We start from the raw sequence: 20,868 nt of genomic DNA on the forward strand, positions 1-20,868 counted from the left end.
ACGCCCCTTGCTGGGAATCGAGTCCGCAACCCAGGCATGTGCCCTGACCGGAAGCCAAACCTTGACCTTCCAGTTCATAGGTCGATGCGCTGGGTGGAAGGATGGGGTTTAAACGCAAACCTGCTTAAGCAGCCAGTGCTGGATGTGCTGGAACTCAAATGACACCGAGGAGGCAGAGGCAGGGAGGACGGGCAGCAGGCGCAGCCCTTCTGGACACGGGCTCGGAGTCCTGGCTTGGCCTCTGTTTTACTGAGCACCTGGGTCCCTCTCTGGGCCTCAGTGTCCCTGTGCGGAGGTAATGCCCCGGGAGGCCTTTTCCAGGTGAATGATACAGACACTGGGGGTGTGAACAGCTCCAGGCCCTCCCTGCAGGGTTTTCCCTCACTCTCCCTGATAGCGTGGGAGCCAAAGGGCAGGGCCATCCTGGGGTAATGGTTATCTAGGCCTGACACCCCATCTATAAGAAGCCACCCTCGCTGGCCAAGACTCCACAGGATGCAGTGGGTGAAGGTGCTCGGGGGAGTTGTGGGGGCCGCTGCCCTCTTGGCGCTAGGGATCATCCTGGGCCACTTTGCCATCCCCAAGGGAGCCAACCCGCCAGCGTCCAGTGCCTCAGCCTTCCAGGACCTGGACCCAGAGATCCTTGAGACCGTCATGGGGCAGCTGGATGCCAGCAGGATCCGTGAGAACCTTAGGTGAGAGGCCTATCTACCAGCCCCTTCTGTTTGCCAGAGGCCCCTCCCTGACCCTGGGCCTGCTCCCCTCTGCCCCCGCTGCAGAGAGCTCTCCAGGGAGCCGCACCTGGCCTCCAGCCCCCAGGACGAGGCGCTGGTGCAGCTGCTGCTGCGGCGCTGGCAGGACCCAGAGTCAGGTCTGGACTCGGCGGAGGCATCCAGCTACGAGGTGCTGCTGTCCTTCCCCAGCCAGGAGCAGCCGAACCACGTGGCCATTGGTGAGGTCCGGCCCCGCTGGCTTAGGGATGCCTGTGGGGTGGGGAGCTGTGGGGCCCAGGGGCAATACCTCAGGCACATACCTCGGGCATGTACCTCATACCTTGGTTGCAGGCTCGATTGTAAGCTCCTAACACTGCCCCCCTTCCACAGTGGGTCCCACTGGGGACATCCTCTTCTCCTGTCGCCAGAGCGAAGAGAACCTGACTGGGGAGCAGGGGGGGCCTGATGTGGTGCCACCCTATGCTGCCTACGCTCCCCCCGGAACCCCACAGGTGGGCCTAGAATACACCCTCCCACTGCCATGGCCCAGCTGCCCCGGCTCCCACTCCAGCTTCTCCCATCCTGACTCAGGGGCAGTTGAGAAAATGTCTCAACTGGGGCTCAGCTCCCCAACCCGAGTTCACTCAGCTCCACACTCCATTGCTACTTGTATCGCCCATCTCGTAGTAACTCAGCAAATACTAATGGCTCCCGCTCAAGGCCGGGCCAGATAATGGTACCTGGACACCAGGAAACCAGATGGGACTGACCTTGGGGAGCTTACAATCGAAACCCTTTATCCTGCCACCCAGCTGTCCCTCTCCTTCCCCACTCCATCTTCCCTGGGCCTGGCTCTAAGGGTCACCTCCTCTTGGGACTAGGGCCTCCTCGTCTACGCCAACTGGGGCTCAGAAGAAGACTTTAAGGAGCTACAGGCTCAGGGCATCCAACTCAAAGGCACCATCGCCCTGACCCGCTACGGGGGTGTAGGACGCGGGGCCAAGGTGAGCAGCGGCCCCCAGTGCAGGGTGCTGGGTGGGGGGAGGGGCCCAGCAGTGGACAGGAGGAAGTGTGGGGAAGGGGAAGAAGCAATATTGAGAGGTGGGCTGAGCTGTATTTGTGTTATACCACTGATGTGCTGTGTGACCTTGGATGCCTCCCCTAACCTCTCTGAGCCTCATTAGGCAAAATTTTCAGCTTTGATATTTTAGGAATCTAAGACCTCCTGTGAAGTAATTCTTCTCAATATTCAACTTAAATACCTCCAGCTGCCGTCTCCACATCCTGCTTCTTTTCACTTAAAAGTTTTGACTAAATATAACATGTCTATAGTTTAAAAAATTTAAAAATATATACAGGTATAGCGCGCAAGAGAGTGTTTAATGGATATGGAATTGCAGATTTGCAAGACGAAAAGAGTTCCAGAGATGCATGGTGGTAATAATTGCACAATAATATGAATGTATTTAATACCACTGAGCGGTACACTTTAAAATGCTTAAGACAACCTTCGAACTGAAGGGTCCCAGGTTCGCTTCTGGCCAAGGGCACATACCTCCACTGCAGGCTCAATCTCCGGCCCTGGTCAGGGTGCCTGCGGGAGGTAACCCATTGATGTGTCTCTCTCACATCGATGTTTCTCTCTCTGTATCTCTCCCCCTCCCTTCCACTCTCTCTAAAAATCAATTTAAAAAATCCATGGGTGAGGGTTAACAATAAAATAAAATAAAGTGGTTTAGATAATAAGTTTTATGTTATGTGTACTTGATCATAGTTTTTAAAGAAGTGCCCATAATAAGAGCTGAACAAAAGAAAAAGAAAAGGGAAGAAAAGAACAGAACAGAATAAAAGGGGGGTGGGGACAGGCATGATGGAATTTCCCGTTTAAAGAAACACCGCCTGAAATGAAAAGTTCTCCTGTGAGGCCACCCTCCGAAGAGGCCGCCACTCTTCGGCTTCTGGGATACCCACCCAGCGTTCCCTTCGGAGGACACACAAACTCTGTCCTGTGCTGCCTTTTGAAAAGGCACCGTTCTGTTTTTGTTGTAGCCAGATGTACTGTTTTATCCGCCTTTAAGTGTACAAGGCAGTGGCATTAAGAACATTCACAAAATGGGGCAGTCACCGCCAGCAGCCACGCCCAGGACTCTGGCTCCATTCCAGATGAAACTGTCCTCATAAACTAACTCTCCTCAGCCCTGGTAGCCTCTATCCACCTTTCTGTCTCTCTGAATTTGCCTGTTCTTGGTATCTCGTGTAAGAGAAATCATATGGTATTTATTCTTTTATGTCTGCCTTATTTCCCTTGGCATAATGTTTTCAACGTTCATCAATGTTGTATCAGCATCTCCTTCCTTTTGAGGCTGCATGATTCGTTATATACCACATTTTGCTTATTCATCCATCCGTCGATGGCCCCTTGGGTTGTTTCTACCTTTTGGTGATTGTGAACAGTGCTGCTATGAGCATGGGTGTGCAGAACGTCCTTGCTCTTTTATACAGCTGCAAGTACTTGTGGGGCGCGGCTGCAGTGTTGGGACAGGTTCAAGCCTTGGACTAATGAGAGGTCACAGTCCTCTCATCCCCACGTGCAAGTCCCAGCTTGGAGGGCAGAGCCCCACGTGCCTGAGTGATACAGGCTGCAAGTAAACAAAACTCTATCAGGTGCATGTAATTGAGTGGGATCGAAACCTACAAGAATGTTGTAAACATCTTGACCAGCCCTTACTGTGCCTCGAGGCATCTGCTATAAAATAAAGACAAGGCCCGTGGCGCTGTCTCTCAGGGAGCAGAGTCCCACCCAGACCCAGCTCTCATTCTCTTGTGTTTTTTGTTTTGTTTTTTTTTAAAATATATTTTATTGTGTTTTTTTTTACAGAGAGGAAGGGAGAGGGAGAGAGAAACACTGATCAGCTGCCTCCTGCACACCTCCTACTGGGGATGTGCCCGCAACTAAGGTACATGCCCTTGACTAGAATCGAACTCGGGACCCTTCAGTCCACAGGTGGAGGCTCTATCCACTGAGCCAAACCGGTCAGGGTTCTCTTGTCTTTTCTAAGCCTTTCAGCCGCCTCCACTCAGGGTCCCTGAACCTGGCGGAGCTGGTGCGGCACATACGGCGCCCTGGGGCTGAGTATGCCATGGCCGTGCCAGCCCGCCACAAGCATTCCCTTGTGAGATGCTTCCACTTATTCAACCAGCCCCCCACCCCCCACCCCCATAAGCACTGGCTTGCCTATGTCCAAGCAGAACTGCAATAAATGACTTGGGTTAGCATCATCCTGCCAGTGGGAAGATAGATCTGTCCTGGCTCCCACAGCCAGAACAATAGGTGTGCATCCTCCTCACCCCTCCCCTAAACATAGCCTCCTCCTCCTCCTCCTCCTCCTGCAGGCTGTGAACGCTGCCAAGCACGAGGTGGCTGGGGTGCTGGTGTATACGGACCCCGCAGACATCAATGATGGGCATAGCTTGCCCAACGAGACCTTCCCGCACTCCTGGCACCTGCCTCCCTCTGGGGTGGAACGAGGCTCCTACTATGAGTATTTTGGGGACCCCCTGACTCCCTACCTTCCAGCCAACCCCTCTTCCTTTCGCCTGGACCCAGCCAATGCCTCCGGATTTCCCCCAATTCCCATTCAGCCCATTGGCTTTGAGGGTGCCAAAGTCCTTCTCTGGTGAGCTTGTGCCCTGGGGTCTCCTGCCCATCCTCCAATGGCCTCCAAGTTTCTACCCATATTTGCTCTGAAGGCTCTCCCTCTCCTCCCAGTAACCTCCAGGGACCCTCAGCCCCGGCTGCCTGGCAGGGGGCGCTGGGCTGTGACTACAAGTTGGGCCCGGGCTTCCAGCCTGGTGGCGTCTTCGCAGGCAGGTGAGCTGGGCCCCTCCTCCCTCAACTCCTCTCCCCTCCCTCGTTATGCTTCCCTGACCCTCAGTTTCCCCTCTGCCCACTTTAAGGCCTGGCCTTCCCCTTACTTCTCTTCCAAGCCCTCCCTTGACTCAAATGTCTGTCTTGTCTTTGGGGAACCCGTGAGACAGCTGTGTGGCCCACAAGTCCCTGTGGGGTACCCCTGCTTTATCTCAGACCTCCACTCTCCAGTCGCCCCCTCTGTTGAGCACACCAAGCTTACTCCCAAATCAGGGTCTCCGCACTTGCTGTTCCCTCTGCTGGGAACACCCTTCCGGGCGCTCCTGCCATTCCTGCGGGCACTAACCTCCCTGCCGCCAGGGAGCCTCTCACACGTCCACTGCAGTTGTTTGCTTCCTGGTGGTCTGGCTCGGGAGAGGGAGGCCCCTAGTGCGGTGCCGGCTACACCAAGTATCTGATAAGCACGGAGGGAGGGAGGGAGGGCACCGACGAAAAGGAGAACAGGAATCGGAAGAGCTGGGCTCTCGCCTTACTGTCTCTCCTGGTACTTCTGGGCACGTGATCTTGCCCTGTCCTATTCCGCCCTGGCCTCAGTTTCTCTCGCACTGGGGCAGAGAGCGGGGCGGTGGGGGGGTGGGGGAGCGGGGCCAACACTGCCGTCCCCTTCACTCCGCAGCCAGGTGAACGTGAGTGTTCACAACCGCCTGGAGCTGCGGAACTCCTCCAACGTCCTGGGGATCATCCGCGGGGCCGTGGAGCCTGGTGAGCCCCCAGGAGCAGCCCTGCTCTGAGCCCCCTGACTGCGCCCCCTCCACCCTGCCTGGCTGACCCCCCTCTTCTCTGGTTTCTGATTCTGCTCCTCCCGCCAGACCGCTATGTGCTCTATGGAAACCACCGGGACAGCTGGGTGCACGGGGCCGTGGACCCCAGCAGTGGCACCGCGGTCCTCCTGGAGCTCTCCCGCGTCCTGGGGGCCCTGCTCAAGAAGGGTGAGGCCGCCCCTGACCCAGGACTCTCCCCCGGAGGTCGCCTCCAAACCCACTCCTTCCTAGCTCTGGACTTCCTGTCCACCTCCTGTCTCATTCTCCCGTGCCCGCTTGTGCCTGAGGGCCCTGGAGGCAGACACGCGTGGACAGCAGCCCTGGCCTCGAGTAGCCCAGTGGGGTACAGGGGACGGAACGGGCCATTGATGAATTCGTACAGTAGCTTCTGAGGCCTGTTGTGCCCCTGGATGGAAGGAGGCCGGGATGCTGCTGGGAGCAAGGCGGTGTCCAGGCTCTGCCTCCGCGAGCTTCCGCCCACTTGAGGCAGGAATGACAGTCCTTAGCTCCGCAGATATGTCTCGGTGCCACTACATGTCAGGCCGATTCTAAGCACCGGGGGTCCCACAGTGAACCCCCAGAGCGCCTGCATGCAGTGACAATTGGGATGGGCTATAAAGAAATGTATCTGAGGGGCTTTCCAGGTGCAAGTCTGAGGGCAGCTCGGGGAAAGGAGAAGGTAATGTATGGTCGCCAGGTGAAGACTGGGCCAGTGTTTCTAGGATGATGGGTGAAGGGGTTGGAGGTGGAGCGTCAGGAGGCCTTCTCAAGCATGCCTCTAGCGAAGAGGGAGGCCGGCCGTCTGGGTAAGGGACCACCTGACTGAGGGATGCTGGTGCTGGGGGCAATGTTGGGGTGGTGGTGGGGTGTCACAGCAGAGGAGGGAGCCTCTGGGAAGACTTGGCTGGAGAGGTACCAGGACCTACCTCCAGCCCTCCGTCCTCTCCACATCCCCAGCCTTTTTGTGAGTCACCCCAGGATCTGGGGACCCCTGCCCTCTAACCCTTTACCCCTTCCCCAGGCATCTGGCGTCCCCGCAGATCGATCGTGTTTGCGAGCTGGGGGGCAGAGGAGTTTGGGCTCATTGGCTCCACAGAATTCACGGAGGTGAGTGAGCCTCCAGGGTAGGCGATCAAGGGGATCCCGGGCCGGGCAGTGCCGGGCTGACGTCGCCCCTCCCCGCAGGAGTTCTTCAGCAAGCTGCAGGAGCGCGCCGTGGCCTACATCAACGTGGACATCTCGGTGTTCGGTATGGGGGAGACTGGGCTGACTGGGCGCGGGGGGTGGGGAGATAAGGGGGCTGGGGTCAGGATAGAGCCCTTCTCCGGTCCTCCCACAGCCAACGCCACCCTGAGGGCGCAGGGGACGCCCCCGGTCCAAAGCGTCATCTTCTCCGCAGCCAAACAGGTGAAGGGGGCGGGGCCGGAACCGGCACTTACTGTGGGGGCTGGGGTGGGACTGAGCCTGGAGGCGGGCCTTTGGGACCCGCAGGACTGTGCGTTGGCTGGAGACTAGGGTGGGCCGGGCAGAGGACCCGTTCATTGTTGGGTCGGGGAGAGGCCAACCCCGAGACTAGATTCCCCTCTGGTCAGATCCCCGCACCAGGCCCTGGCAGCCTCAGCGTCTACGACAACTGGATCCGGTATTTCAACCGTAGCAGTCCAGTGTATGGCCTGGTCCCCAGGTGAGCCCGGGGCTGGGGCCGGGCCCCGGGCCCCGGATGGGCGGGCTGGCCCAGCAGTCTCTAGCCCATCCATCTTCCTTCCCGCAGCTTGGGCTCCCTGGGTGCTGGCAGCGACTATGCACCCTTCATTCACTTCCTGGGCATCTCCTCCATGGACATCGCCTACACCTATGACCGGGTGAGCGGCACCGCTGCGTCTCCCAGCTCTAGACTTTGCTCCACTCGCCGCCCCCTCCTCTCCTGGCTTCTCTAGAGCAGTCTGAATCCGGCTCCATCACTCAGTAGCTGTGCTACCTCGGCCAACTTTCTTCTCTGAGAATCTGCTTATGCTCATCTAACTTATCAAATTTAAGACACTATTGACTGTAAGATGCACTATTATGATATGCACTATTCGGGGGGGGGGGGGAACTGCACTGCCAATTAGGTGTAGAATAACACTGACTGTAAGCATCTTGATTCCAGAATCCTTAAAAGATGAAAAAGTTTATCTCAGAATAGATTAAATGACAGTGTAAAAGAGGGACAACTCATGGCATTGGTGTGAGAGTGCAATGAGATGGGGCATACAGAATACCCAGCCTGTGTCTCCACAAGTAGTCTCTCCCCTTCCTGTTCCTGGGTAGTGAGCTAGATTTAATCCTGTCTCACTCCAAAGCTCCGGACTCTTCTTCATGTGAAACAGGAAACCGGCACCTGACCCAGCTCTGCCACTTACTAGCTGCGTGATAGCAGGCAGGTTACTTAACCTCCCTGAGCATCAGTTTCTTCTTCTATGAAGTGGGAATTCTAAAACTACCTCATGGATGGGGCAGTGATTTGAGGGAATGTCTCTACATTGTAGCTCACTGTAGGTACACCTCCTCCCACTTCCCATCTCAAGCCTGTCACCTCTGGACTTTGTTTCTCCAGAGCAAGACCTCTGCCCGGATCTACCCCACCTACCACACAGCTTTCGACACCTTTGGTTACGTGGACAAGTTTGTGGACCCCGGTGAGGACAGGGTCAAGAGCATCCTGAGGCTAGGGAGGATGGGCTGGAGACTGAGCCCTGGCCTTGTCGCCCTCTCTGCAGGCTTCAGCAGCCACCAGGCCGTGGCCAGGACGGCGGGGAACGTGCTTCTTCGGCTCAGTGACAGCCTTTTCCTGCCTCTCAATGTCAGTGACTACAGTGAGACCCTCCGAAGCTTCCTGCAGGTTACCCAGCAGTTCTTCGGGGCCCTGCTGGAGCACCGCAGCATCAGCCTGGGTACGAAGGCCCCCTGACAAGAGGCACGGGGAAGCCTGCACCCCCCGGGCTAAGATGCTGGCTGTACCCACAGGGCCTCTGGTGACGGCAGTGGAGAAGTTCGAGGGGGCAGCTGTGGCCTTGGGCCAGCACATATCCGCGCTGCAGAAGGGCACCTTCGAGTGAGCAAGGGCAGCAAGCGGGTGTCTGGGAGGGTGGCATCCAGGGCAAGATGCAGGCTGGCAGCTGGGCTGCTGGCTCCAGAGTGACTAGCAAGTCCTGCCACCTCCAGCCCCCTGCAGGTACGGATGCTCAATGACCAGCTGATGCTCCTGGAAAGGGCCTTCCTGAACCCGCGAGCCTTCCCAGAGCAACGCTACTATAGGTGAGTCTGTCCCAAAGCTCTTGGGAGGTGCAGTGGGGTGAGGCTGGGTCATGGGCACCGAGGGAGGAGGATGTCAGCATTTCACTGGCCTTTAAGGGAACCAGGCTCAAAGGAAGGGATGCAAATCAGTCACAGTCACCCTGGGACTAGAATTTACGCCTTCTACCAAGAGCCGCAGCTTTCAGAGGCAGTGGAGGTGCTTTTGGGCCCAGCTCTATACGGGAGCGGAGCCCATTCCAGGCTGAAGCAAACAACCCTGATGCTCCCTATTTCTCCTGTCAGCCACGTGCTCTGGGCGCCTCTTAACAGCTTCGCAGATACATTCCCAGGCCTGGCCGATGCCTGTTTAAGGGCCTTGAACACAGACCCAGGATCTGCGGCCTGGGCTGAGGTGCAGAGGCAGCTCAGCATTGTGGTGGTGGCCCTGGAGGGTGCAGCAGCCACCCTGAGGCCCGTGGCTGACCTCTGACCCCAGCCCTCCTTCCTCAGCTCACCACTACCCCCCCTTTATCTGAACCCTCTCCCACTCCAGTTTTCTTTGGGTGTCCCAGTCTTCCCTGATGCCAAGAGAGGTCATGACTATGGAATCCTTTCAATCTCTGGGGCAACAGCTCAGGGCCCTACCAGTTGTGGTCACCTGAGGGGAGTGACAAGCCCTGAATGAATCTCCCTCATCCTGGCTCTTGGTTGACAGAGGGTAGAGAAAAGGAGGCAGGGATGGTGGGAATGGCAAAACCCTCAATTGCTCTTGGTGGTGGGTGGGTGAGGATAGTACACATGCCAACCTTAGATGCCAGCTCAGAGTCCACCAGGGCTACTCCTCAGGGACCAGCAGGGAAACTGAGGCTCAGGGTAAATAGGGCCTTGTCCACTCTGGGTTCCTCCACCCTCATACCTCACACTTCTCAACTCCTTCCTGCCCTTCCCCAAATAAATCAAGCCTAGCTATTGTCCTTACAAAACAAGTTCCTTTTATTGTGTGGGAATCATGAGAAAAGGAGCCTGAGTGTTCAGACCCAGCCCTGGGCTCTGGGAGACGGCACAGTCCCTCCTTACTCAAGGGGCTTGGAGCTGTCCCCACCTACCTCTTCCTCCTCCGCCATGACTACTTCCTCCAGGGAGCGCCCTCCAAGCTTGCTTCCCACCAACACTTGGCAGGTCCCCGCTGGTGGCAGCCCTTCCTCAGTGTAGTAACCCCTCTGGAACACAACTCTGTCCTGTCCCACCAAGGGCAGTCCATGGGCCTGGCACAGGTCCCGTGCCTCCTCGGGCCCATCCAGGGCCAGCAGGTGGACCATGTATCCCAGGGGTAAGGTCTGGCCCTTGGGGGTGCTCAGGGCACGAGCGAGGCAGGCCAGGGCTCTGCGGCGGGCGTGGCCCACGTGGCACTGCACGGCACAGCTCTGCAGGTATGGCAGCGTCCGGAGCAGGCGGAACAGGCGAGCAGCATTGCCTTCCCGGAAGGCTGCGTCCACAGCCAGGGCTGTGCGTAGGGCTGGGCAGGAACGCAGGGCAGCTGGCAGCCGCAGAACACTGTGAAGGGCCTCCACGGAGCCTGCGAGGGCAGAAAGCTGGGATGAGGCCCAGATGAGTCCTTCCAGGCCCAGGCCCAGCTTTCATCCCATCCGCTTCTGCCTCCCTCCCCCACCTGAGCACCCAGGGGCTCCAGGCCTCCACCAAGCCCATCTCCCCACCTCAGTCCTGCCACCATCCCACCTGGCCACGCCCCTCCCCTAGGCCAAGTGCACCTTCACCTTTTCCCATCAGTCCTTCCTGAGACATAGCTGACTGAGGTTGCCCCTTCAAACAGTTTGGATCCTTCTAATAAACTGAAGCAGTGTTTATGGATGAGGGGGAAAGGCCCAGATGATTTCACAACTTGCCTGAGACTTGAACTGTCCTACAGTTCAGATGTAGTAGAACCAGTGCAATCAAATCCACGTTTTCTGACTTGAAACCCAGTTCTTTCTCCACTGCCCTACCTGCCCCACAGATCAGGGCACCGGCTCGGCCACACCTTCCCTGTCCCTTTGGCAAGGCCATTTCTTCGAGGAGATACTGCCCCTGCTTCCCTTCTAAAAGAATCGGACACTTGGAACCTTTGGCCACTTTTGTAAGCTGAGGCTTCTGACCCGTTAGTGGGTTGTGAAGTCAACAGCATTTTATTACATTTAAATATTACTTATTAGAATGCACCATCCATCCACAGAAAGGATCTAAAAGTCTTGGTCGGTGGATCTTGTGCTTTGACTTGACACACATTTATGAGGCAGGGAGGGGGAGAGGGCTAAGGGTGAGATTTTAAAGCTTCTCTTTCCTTCCCGGCATCCACTGTCCACATACAGGATACCCCACCGCCGCGTACTGTCCCGCCGCTGGGGCCCCCGACTCACCCAGGTTATAGAGCAGAAAGAGGCCCTGGAAGGCGGCCTGGCGGGGGTGCGGCCCTGCACCCTGCGCGTAGCAGCGCCGCAGCGAACCGAAGCCCTCCTGCACCTGGGCCTGCAGCAGCACCGGGTCCACTAGCCCGTACGCTGCATTGGGCCGGAGCTGCGCCACCACGGCCAGCAGCACAGCCAGCGCCGCCTCCAGCACCGCCGCTGACTCGGCGTCGCCCGCGCTCTGCAGGGCCAGGTCCAGACGCACGGCGCGCAGCCGGTCCGCCACGAAGCTGGCCACCTCCGCGCGGGATGCGTCGGTGCGTTCCGCCACCTCACTGGCCAAATAGCGCACGGTGGCCAGCAGCACGGCCGGCGGACGGAGCTGGCTCGGCTGCGGCCGGACCTTGCCGGCGGCTGGCCGGCTGTACTCCTTCACAGCGCGCTGCGGGTCAGCGCGGGGCCAGTTCCCGCAGCACCCCGGCGCCACCTCGAAGCGATGCAAACGGCCCTCCTTTTCGCGTCGGGCGCGCTCGGAGGCTGGGCACATGTCCGGGCATGTGCCCACGGGCAGCTCGCAGCCGGACATGGTGGGCTGGGGAGAGAGGATGGGCGCTCAGCATCCCGAGGACAGCGGCGGCCCCTCGCCCCATTCTGCAGGAAGTGGGGGGCACGCCGAGCCCGACAGAGGACCGAAGTCTGGGCGGGGTATAAACGTCCCCGCCGACGTCGGCAACCGCCCTCCTCTCACCGTCAGTTGCTTCCCATAAAGCTTGGAGCAGGCTTCCCGAGATGCACTGCGTTGTAGTTCCGTGCCGCACGCTCAGGACCGCAAATGGCCCCATAATGCGCCGCGCACAGCTTGGGCCACTCCCATGATGCACCGGCTTGTAGTCCCTCCCACAACCAATCGCTTTGCAGCGGGGCGGGCAGGAGCAGAGCCACGCCTTCCCAGCATCCTGCGCACTTAAGGGTCCTCGTTTGGCTTTGGAGACCCACCTCTGCAAAATGGATAACCCCGCTTCGGGTTCCTCTCCATCATCCATCCCCGTCGGCCAATAAACTGGCCCAGTCAGCCTTACTGTCATTCTCCCCAGTTTCCCAGGAGACTATTCTCCCCATTTTCTAAATCCAGGGTCAGCGAGTTAATGTTTGGGACTTTCGGTGGCCACTACATACCTCTGCTACTAGTCAACCCTTCTGGTGGAGTGAGAAAGCAGCCATGGACAATACTAAATGAATGAGCCTGGTTGTAGTCCAATAAAATTGTATTTTTAGATACTTAAACTTCATTTTCACCTGTCACAGAACATTATTCTTTTGATTTTTTTTCAACTATTAAAAAAATGTAAAAACCATTCTAGCTCACAGGCTTTACAAATAAAAAGGTGGTGGGCCAGATTTGGCTGCAGGCTGCAGTTTGCAGACCCCAGTTCTAGAACGATAAACAGAAAGTTTAGAGCTACTGCCCACACATCAAGATAGACAGGCAGGATCAAAAGTGTGAGTCCCTGGTTCCATGCTGGCGGGTGTGGTCAGGGAACTAAGTCACTGTTTTTCTCATTCTTGGTCCAGTTACATACAGAAATGGTCTCTTGAGTTACAAGACCAGGAGATAGGGCAGGCTCCAGGGAGAGGAGAAGGGTGGCTGGCAGTGCTGGAGTCCTGGGGAAGGGTGGCTCCCTCTCAGGGTGGGACTTTGGACAGGTGTCGGTGCAGGATTTCCTCTGCCCGCTTTAGGTACTCCGCTGCCTTCTTCTTCACACCTTCCCGCCGGGCAGGCGATGGGTCACCTGTGGAGAGAGAATGGCTCAACTGAGGTACTGGGTTCAGAACCAGTCTAGCCCCTTATAGTTCACAAAGCATGCATCTTTCCCCTTCCCTGGGGATCAGATCTAGCTTCCCATTTTATAAACAAGAAAACGGAAGCCACAAGAGGTAGAGAAACTGCCCAAGGCTTTACAGCTGGTCAGTAAGGAGCAAGTTGCTTGTTCTTCACGTTCCCTTCCCTTCACCGCACCATCTGGGACCCCAGGCCTGACCCTCATCTCTCCAGTCCTACTCACCGGGAACTCCCTGAAGCAGGATGTGCACGCCGTCCCGATAGCCCTGCAGAGCTGCAGGGTAGGCGCCTGCCTTCTCATCCCGCAGGGCCTGGGTGATGAGCTCAGTGGCTTGGCTCAGATAGGCAGGGGTGGGCCCTCCTTCCTTGTCCTCTTCCTCCTCCTGTCCTCCAGGCTCCCAGGCTTCCTGGTCCAGCCTCTCAGACTCTGCCTCCATTGCTGTCAGCTCACCTATGTGGGTAGGACTGGGGCCTGCACCTTCTGCAATCAGATATGGAGGACTCAGGCTATACCGGCCGTCCCTTTCCCAGGGCCTGCTGCCCACCCCCAGACCTCTCTTCCCATTAGGGGACCAACCTGTTCCAGGTGGGGAGAAGCAGTGCCTGAGCAGTTCAGAAGCCACTGTGCATAGGAAACTAGCCATGACCTATTTGACTGGTGGAGTTCATATGCTTTTGTGAACACAGCCTACCTTCCTAATTCTTTCTTTAAGTACACATTAACGTTCGTTTGCAAGCTCCGGGCCACTAGTCTTACTTTCCTCCTGACTACAGTTGATCTATAAATCCAAGAATTCCCTCAGTAAAGTCTAATTGAAGGATGCTAGGCCAACTATGCCAGGCCAAGGGTAGAAATTCTCCAAGCCTTGGAATCTTAGGGCTTTAAAACACACACACATATTTTTATTGATTTCAGAGAGGAAGGGAGAGGGAGAGAGAGACAGAAACATCAGTGATGAGAGAAAAATCATTATCAGCTGCCTCCTTCATGCCCCCTACTGGAGATCAAGCCCACAATCTGGGCATGTGCCCTGACCAGGAATCGAACCTTGACCTCCTGGTTCATAGGGTCGATGCTCAACCACTGAGCCATGCTGGTCGGGCTTAGGGCTCTTGTTGAGGCCCCACATGCGAAGACACTGGGTAGTAGGTATCCTCACATTCCAGAGAGAGGGCTCATATCCCCCCCAGGACTGGCCAAGAGGTGGCTGAACACCCCCTTTGTAGCTTATACAAAAGAAGACTAGCGACCTGGTGAATCTGTGATGAAAGGCCTTTGGAGGCAAGGTGCAGGAGCAGGAAGCACCATGGCACACCCTGGCCCAGAGGGAAGTGACCCCATGAGCAGCCCAGGGCTTCCGGCGGGAAGGGAAGGTGGCAGCTCACCTCCCAGCTGGACCTGCAGCCCTCCCTGTGCTGCTGATGGAGGAAGGCAGGAGAGTACTTGGGGGGCCCTGCTACTTGAGTTCAGGACTTCGGTGTGAGACGAAGAGAGGCAGTGCCACTCCTGTCTGGAGGTTCTGATGCCGAGAGGCTTGCTGAGAGGCCCACAAGAGTGGGGCGAGAAGACGAGGCAGCATCTGAGCAAACCGCAGTTCCCGGCTTGGGGGGTCAGGGGTTTGCAAGTTCTCCCACAGGCTGAGGGAATGTCTCATGGGAGCCACCTTGGAAGAATCTTTTTTAAAAATATATATTTTATTGATTTTTTTAGAAAGAGGAAGGGAGAGGGATAGAGAGTTAGAAACATCGATCAGCTGCCTCCTGCCCACCCCCCACTGGGGATGTGCCCGCAACCAAGGTATGTGCCCTTGACCGGAATCGAACCTGGGACCTTTCAGTCCACAGGCCGATGCTCTAACCACTGAGCAAAACCAGTTAGGGCGCCTTGGTGGAATCTTAATAGGGCTCCTGTCTAAGCGTCTGGCCACCGGGCAGCGCAGGATGGGGCGAGGCAGAGTATGTGGACACCTGCCTCTCAGCCGGCACATCAGTCCCAGTGACACCACTCCTGCCTTGCCCCTCCAGTTCCTTCCTCCCCACCCTGGAGGGGCCGGAGCAGGAAGGGGAGGGGGCAAATTAGAAGAGCAAAAGAACCCTCATGCTCTTGGTCACCATGGGCCTGGTCACCAGGACCAGGGGCCAGGCCAGCAGTCAGAACTGAGCAGGGTCGAGGGGGTGAGGGTGAAAACCGGATGAGAGACCGAGGTCCTGGTTTGGACCAGACCTGAGGGTGAGAGAGCTCAAATGTCTGAAACTGATCCAAAAACTCAGGATCTGCCAGGAGGTCACCAAAGGAGGAATAAGAGAAGCCAATAAAATGGGCCGACAGGCTGCTGAGGAATCCAAATGAAGCTGATTCATGATGATCCCTCAGTGAGATCAGCCACTTCCACACAGCAGCTGCAGGAGCAGCACAAACCCAGAGAATCTCACCATGAAGAGATGCAGGTCTCAGAGTCCAGGGCTGTTAGGCCCCCCGATCTCACCAGGACCTCTATGGCCCCCACCCCAACAGCTTCTCCAGGGCCCTCCCCTGCTGCTCTCTGAGCCCAGGCCTCACCCGCCTGGACCAATAGGCCTCTCCTGACTTCCGGGTCTACAGCCAGACCCTGAGGCAGCCAGAAGCAGGTGGCCCCTGCTCATCCCAGAGCTTTTGCAGGGGGAAGATCCACCCTGGGGAGTGGCTTATTTCATTCCTCCATGGTTGCTCACTGCACAAGGGCATCCAGCTGGCCACGCCCTGGCACAGGGCTATGGGACCTGCTTCTAATGCTCATGGAGGCTGCCATTTGCCACAGAGGGCACCTTTCTCAGGTTTACAGGCACCACAGCCTACCCGGTGGCACCGCCTGCCTCCCTTCCTCCGAGCACCTTCTGCCCAGCCCTCCCTCTGACTGTCCCAGCCTGTTACCTTCCTTGGAGAAGGGGTCGAAGAGGGCCAGCTCAGCCTCAGTGAGGGGGCCTCGGGCAGGGGAACTAGACGCCTCCTCGGTGCTCCCACAGTTAAAGAGGAGATCCAGGGCCTCCTGGGCAGGGCTGGATGGCAGGGGCTCCGCTGAGGAATAGATCATGGGGGACATTTACGTCTGCCCTTATTACTTCACAGCTTTCACAATGGAGCTATCTCACTGAATCCTGGCAGCAACCCTGAGTGTAGACAAGCCCATTCTTAGCATTTGTGCCCATTTTACAGATTAAGAAACTGCAGCCCAGGTGCCCTGTGCAGAGCTCCCGGCAGGTTAGTGGTAGAGGAGCCGGAACACGCCCCAGGCTTTTCACTAAGATCACTGAGGAGGGAGTGGGCCCCCCGCCTCCACTCTGGACCCTCCAGCCTTGGCTCCCTCCCCCACCCCTAAGTACCTGGCACCTCCAACTCCTCAAGGCCCCTCTTCTCTGTGGGGAGTGGCTGGGGTAACCAGGACTCATCAGGTGGTGGCTGGAGCTCCTCGGGGGGCGGTGTGGGGATCAGAGGGGGTGGCAGGATGTGCAGGTCCCTGGACACCTGGGTGGGCCTTGTCACCTCCCCACCCTGCAGGAGAGAGACCAGCCAGGAGGAGTCACAGGGTGCAGCCTGGGGAGCAGGAAGGTTCCCCGGATGCTGGGGGGGGTGGGGTGCGAGCAGGTACACATACCCGGAAGAACTCCTTGAGCTGGGGGCTGTTGTTGAGCGCGGGGATGTGCACAGTGAAGCGAAGCAAGTCCTCAGCCCCTTTCCGCCGCTCCTCAATCACAGAGGCCTCGAACCTGCCTGCAGCCCCAAGAGAAGGGGCAGGAAGAGAAGCGGTGACTCCCAGGGCCTGTGGCCCCCAGGCCACTTCTGGTTCTGCCTGAGAGGGTCTGAACAGCCCATCCGAGCTCCCCACTCTCCCAGCAATCTTCCCCGACTCCTCCAGGGTGGGGGGCACTTGAAAGAAGGGACCCATCTCCCTGTTCATCCATTTACCAGATGCTTACTGAACACCTACTATGTGCTAGGTTCACAAGGTGAATGAGAGAGAAGCAAGCTCTCTGCTCTCATAGATATCACATCCTAGATAGGAGGAGGCAAGCAACCAACAAGAAACAAAATAATTTCAGATGGCTTTGATGTAATGAGGAGCAAAGTAAGGCTCAGAGAGGGGAAGAGACTTGCCCAAGGTCACACAGCAAGTAGCCCCCTTTTATCACAGTCTCACTGCTCTGTTCTAGGTAGCTGTCTAACTCTAGCCTAGACACCATGCTGCCCTGCTGCCCTCGCCACGGCCTGGCACAGCCTGCCAGCAGAACCTGGCTGCAGAAAACCTCTCATGTGATTCTAGAGAACCAAGTGCAGGTCAGCCCCGTCCAACAGAAATATAATATGTAACTTACAATTTCCTAGTAGCCACATTAAAAAAAAAAAAGTAAAAAGAGACCTACCCAGTTTGGCTCAGTGGATAGAGCGTTCGCCTGTGGACTGAGGAGTCCCAGGTTCTATTCCTGGCGGGGGCACATGCCCAGGTTGTGGGCTCAATCCCCAGTGTGGGGCATGCAGGAGGCAGCCAATTAATGATTTCCTCTCATCACTGATGTTTCTATCTCTCTCTCTCCTCTCCCTTCCTCTCTGAAATCAATAAAAAATATATTTTTTAAAAAGTAAAAAGAAACAGATTAATTGTAATATTTTCTGTTTAACTCAATATATTCAAATTATCCTCATTTGAACATATACTCAATACATACATCGTTGTGATAGTTTACATTCCCCTGTGTATGTGACCCAAAGGCCCATCCTATCTCCAGCGCTGCCCGGCCACGTGTGGCTCGTGGCTACTGTTTTGGGACAGGGCAGGTCTGCTGGAAACCGGGTTTGTGGGTAGGAATTCCGGTTCTGTCACTTACAGGCCCAGCCCCTTCATCTCCCTGAGCCTCGCTGCCTCATCTTGGAAAGGATGCTAACGAGGACAGGAATGTTAAAGGGTCTGACACAACCAGGGCGGGGCTCCTCTGAGCCTCCAAGTCTCCATCGGTTACAGGAGGCCAGCTCCGAGGGCCCTCCCAGCCTCCGGAATGTCCCCGCAGGGAGTGTCCGGCCCTGTCTCTCCAGCCCCCACCAGCAGAGGTCCCCTGTGCCCAACTCTTCCACCCTCTTTGGCCTGAATGCCTAGATCCACTCACCAAACACCTGGGCCCGCGGGAAAGCAGGGAACTCCTCCAGGCGGCGGAAGAGGTTGCGGTGGGTGTAGGCCAGGTCTCCGTGCAGCTTGCGGAAGTCGCTGTACCGCTTCCAGACCACCACCTGCGAGGAACAGGGACTTGACGGGCCCAGCAACCTGGGAAGAGGCCTTCCCCATCCCCTGCCTGGCCCAGGGTCAAGGGGGCTGGTCTCCGCACAGAGTTACCAGCGGCTGCTCCTTCCCTGTTTCCAGATCTGGAATGGGGGAATGGGCCCCCTTCTTCCCAGGAGCCTCACCTCTTTGACATCCTCTGGGTCTCTCTTGGAGATGAACTGAGGAAGGAAGGCAAGAACCAGGTGAGACCAGAGACCGACATCTGTCATCGCATCACCCTGTAAGACCCTAGGACGCCCCAGGTACCTCCCAGCTCCCTCAAAGGGGCAGGCAGTGGCCACTGGCCACGGGTATCCGGGTGTGCTGGCTTGCAGGCTTTGAGTGTAACCTGGGGCAGTTTTTCTATCATGCACCTCGGTTTCTTCATCTGTCAAATGAGAGGATCCCTAAAGGCCGCTCCAGACTCCTCCATCCTCAGCCCGACTTTTATGTCAGTTCCTTCGAAGGGCCAAGTCCCTGCAGCTCCTTCTGAAACCAAAGAACCCCAACTTCTCTAAAAAATGAGGTTCTGCCCCAGGAGCCACTCCTTCCTAAAGGAGGGAGCCTCTGTGGATGGACACTCCTGGACAAAGAAAAACCATCACTGGGTTGTGACCCCTGGTCGAGCAGACAGGCCTGAAGTAGTAAGAAGACTCCAATTCACGGTTTTGTTCATAATAATTTGAAAATAACATCCTACAGCTTGGAGTACTTGACGGTTTTCAAAGTAAAAGAAGCTTGTTTTAAAAACCATTGAGGAATATGTACCTAACAAAGGACTTGTATCCGGAATATAAAGAACTACAAAAAGATAAGACAAGCAACCCAATTTCAAAAATCGGGCAGAATGGGCAGAATACTTGAATAGACACCTCCCTCAGAAAAAGACATATGAGTGGCCCATAAGATTATGTTGTGATGTTGTTTTTTGTTAATCCCTACCCAAGGATATTTTTCCCATTGATTTTTAGAGAGAGTGGAAGGGAGGGAGGGAGGAGAGAGAGAGAGAGAAAGAGAGAGAGAGAGAGAGAGAGACAGACAGAGAGAGAGACATTGATGTGAGAAAGACATATCAATTGGTTGCCTTCTGCATGTGGCCTGACTGGGGCCTGGGACTGACCTGCAATCCAGGTACATACAGGGAATCAAACCTGAGACCCTTTGGTGGGTGGGCTGACACGCTGCCACTGAGCCACACAAGGCCAGGGTGCCAATAAGATTATGAAAATACACTCAACATCATTTCTCATCAGAGAAATGCAAATTAATACTCCAATGAGATATTCCACACCCACCAAGAATGGCTAAAATTAAAGATGCTGATGATATCAAGTGCTGGCAACAATGGGAGTATAAAATGGAATAATCACTTTATAATTTTTTTAAATGTTCATTTATTGATTTTAGAGAGAAAGGAGGGAGAAACATCAATTTGTTGTTCCACTTATTTATGTAGTCATTGGTTGCTCTTTTTTAAAAAAATTAATATGTGGTTTTTTAAAATTGATTTCAGAAGAAGGGAGAGGGAGAGAAAACATCAATGATGAGAATCATGGATGGGCTGCCTCCTGCACGCCCCCTACTGGGGATCAAGCCCACCACCAGGGCATGTGCCCTGACTAGGAATCGAACCCTGACCTCCTGGTTCATAGGTCGAGGCTCAGTCACTGAGCCATACCAGCCAGGTGAACTGTATGAATTTTTAAAGTCATAGACAAGTTGTTGGTTTGTTTTTTTTGTAATTAAAAATAAACTCTTTAGAGGGCTTTTATGTAAATATCCAACAAACCAAAAAACAAAACTTACTTTGAGAGATTGGAGAACTAACTAATATTTGGGTTGAGCCAGAGACTTCACGTTAATTTAAAGAAATTCACAGCCTGATGCCCAGACACCACACTTGGGGCTTGGGTACGCCAACTCTCAGGTCCAGGAACTGCAGTCCACGCCCCTTTAAGAGGACAGCGCCCTCCCATGGCTCCGCCCCCTGACGGCGACCGAGGCCCCTGAAGACTCGCACCTAAACCTCCGCTTAAAGGGGACACCTATTTCTGTCCGCCAAAAACGGAGCTTCCAGCAGCGACTTGCCTTAAGGTCAAACACGGCCCCTCTGTCGTTAAAGGGGTAAGGTCCCCCCGCCGGCCCCGCCTCACCTGCGCGGTCACTTTATACTCGGTGTAGCCCTTGGGGTGCGTCCGGGGGTCGGAGACTGTGTAGTGCCGCAAGAAGTCGTCCTTAGCTCGGCGGGACATGGCCACCCAGCTGGGGCCGAGCCGCCCCCGCCCCCGCCCCTCCGGGTCAGCCGCCGCCAGCCGCCGCCTCTCGCGGGCCCGCGCCCAGCATCCTCCCGCCCAGGGAGCTGGTCGCAAGTGACGGCGCAGTTCTCGGCCGGGCACGCGGCCAAGGGAGCGTCTAAAAAGGTCTCGGAAGTTGGTAAAGCGTAAACTAGGTGATGTGAGGATAAGGATTGGGGAGGTTGGGTCACTCCTCCCTGCCGAGCGATCCAGCCCACCCCCTCCAAGAGTGAACCCTCATCACACATCTCCACACGGCTTCTCCTCTGCTTCCCAACCCCCTTTCATCCATTCACCCAGTTTTTATTGTGTCCAGTATGCGCCGGACACAGCTAAATTATTTTCCTGTCTCCCTCCATAGGATTC

At 56.1% G+C, this 20,868-nt stretch overlaps 3 protein-coding genes across 5 annotated transcripts; 1 reads left to right on the plus strand and 2 right to left on the minus strand.

Annotated features, from left to right (window-relative positions):
• Nucleotides 1-495: 495 nt before the first annotated feature.
• Nucleotides 496-9,579, plus strand: NAALADL1 (N-acetylated alpha-linked acidic dipeptidase like 1). Its single transcript, XM_008159097.3, has 18 exons — nt 496-695; nt 780-952; nt 1,104-1,225; nt 1,595-1,717; nt 4,107-4,390; nt 4,483-4,584; nt 5,258-5,343; nt 5,451-5,570; nt 6,424-6,509; nt 6,588-6,651; nt 6,742-6,809; nt 6,995-7,086; nt 7,174-7,264; nt 7,999-8,080; nt 8,162-8,335; nt 8,409-8,496; nt 8,607-8,699; nt 8,982-9,579. Exons 1-18 carry the CDS (start codon nt 496-498, stop codon nt 9,166-9,168), a joined length of 2,235 nt encoding a protein of 744 aa, XP_008157319.2. The 3' UTR covers nt 9,169-9,579.
• A 68-nt stretch (nt 9,580-9,647) lies between these two features.
• SAC3D1 (SAC3 domain containing 1) lies at nt 9,648-11,822 on the minus strand. The gene is made up of 2 exons (XM_054724818.1): nt 11,093-11,822; nt 9,648-10,254 (listed from the first exon to the last, which is right to left on the minus strand). Exons 1-2 carry the CDS (start codon nt 11,664-11,666, stop codon nt 9,752-9,754), a joined length of 1,077 nt encoding a protein of 358 aa, XP_054580793.1. The 5' UTR covers nt 11,667-11,822; the 3' UTR covers nt 9,648-9,751.
• Nucleotides 11,823-12,327: 505 nt separating this feature from the next.
• SNX15 (sorting nexin 15) lies at nt 12,328-20,571 on the minus strand. 3 transcript variants are annotated; one of them, XM_008159095.3, is made up of 8 exons: nt 20,362-20,571; nt 18,352-18,387; nt 18,057-18,177; nt 16,553-16,668; nt 16,281-16,449; nt 15,832-15,975; nt 13,144-13,401; nt 12,328-12,870 (listed from the first exon to the last, which is right to left on the minus strand). In XM_008159095.3, the coding sequence occupies exons 1-8, from the start codon at nt 20,458-20,460 to the stop codon at nt 12,764-12,766; spliced, it is 1,050 nt and encodes a 349-aa protein (XP_008157317.1). In that variant the 5' UTR covers nt 20,461-20,571; the 3' UTR covers nt 12,328-12,763. The 3 variants fall into 3 exon arrangements, with proteins under 3 accessions (XP_008157317.1, XP_027991717.1, XP_054580792.1); XM_028135916.2 differs by lacking the exon at nt 15,832-15,975; XM_054724817.1 differs by lacking the exons at nt 12,328-12,870; nt 13,144-13,401 and adding an exon at nt 13,932-14,595.
• Nucleotides 20,572-20,868: the final 297 nt, after the last annotated feature.

The sequence above is a fragment of the Eptesicus fuscus genome, chromosome 13, assembly GCF_027574615.1.
Source record: "Eptesicus fuscus isolate TK198812 chromosome 13, DD_ASM_mEF_20220401, whole genome shotgun sequence".
NCBI classification, from domain to species: domain Eukaryota; kingdom Metazoa; phylum Chordata; class Mammalia; order Chiroptera; family Vespertilionidae; genus Eptesicus; species Eptesicus fuscus.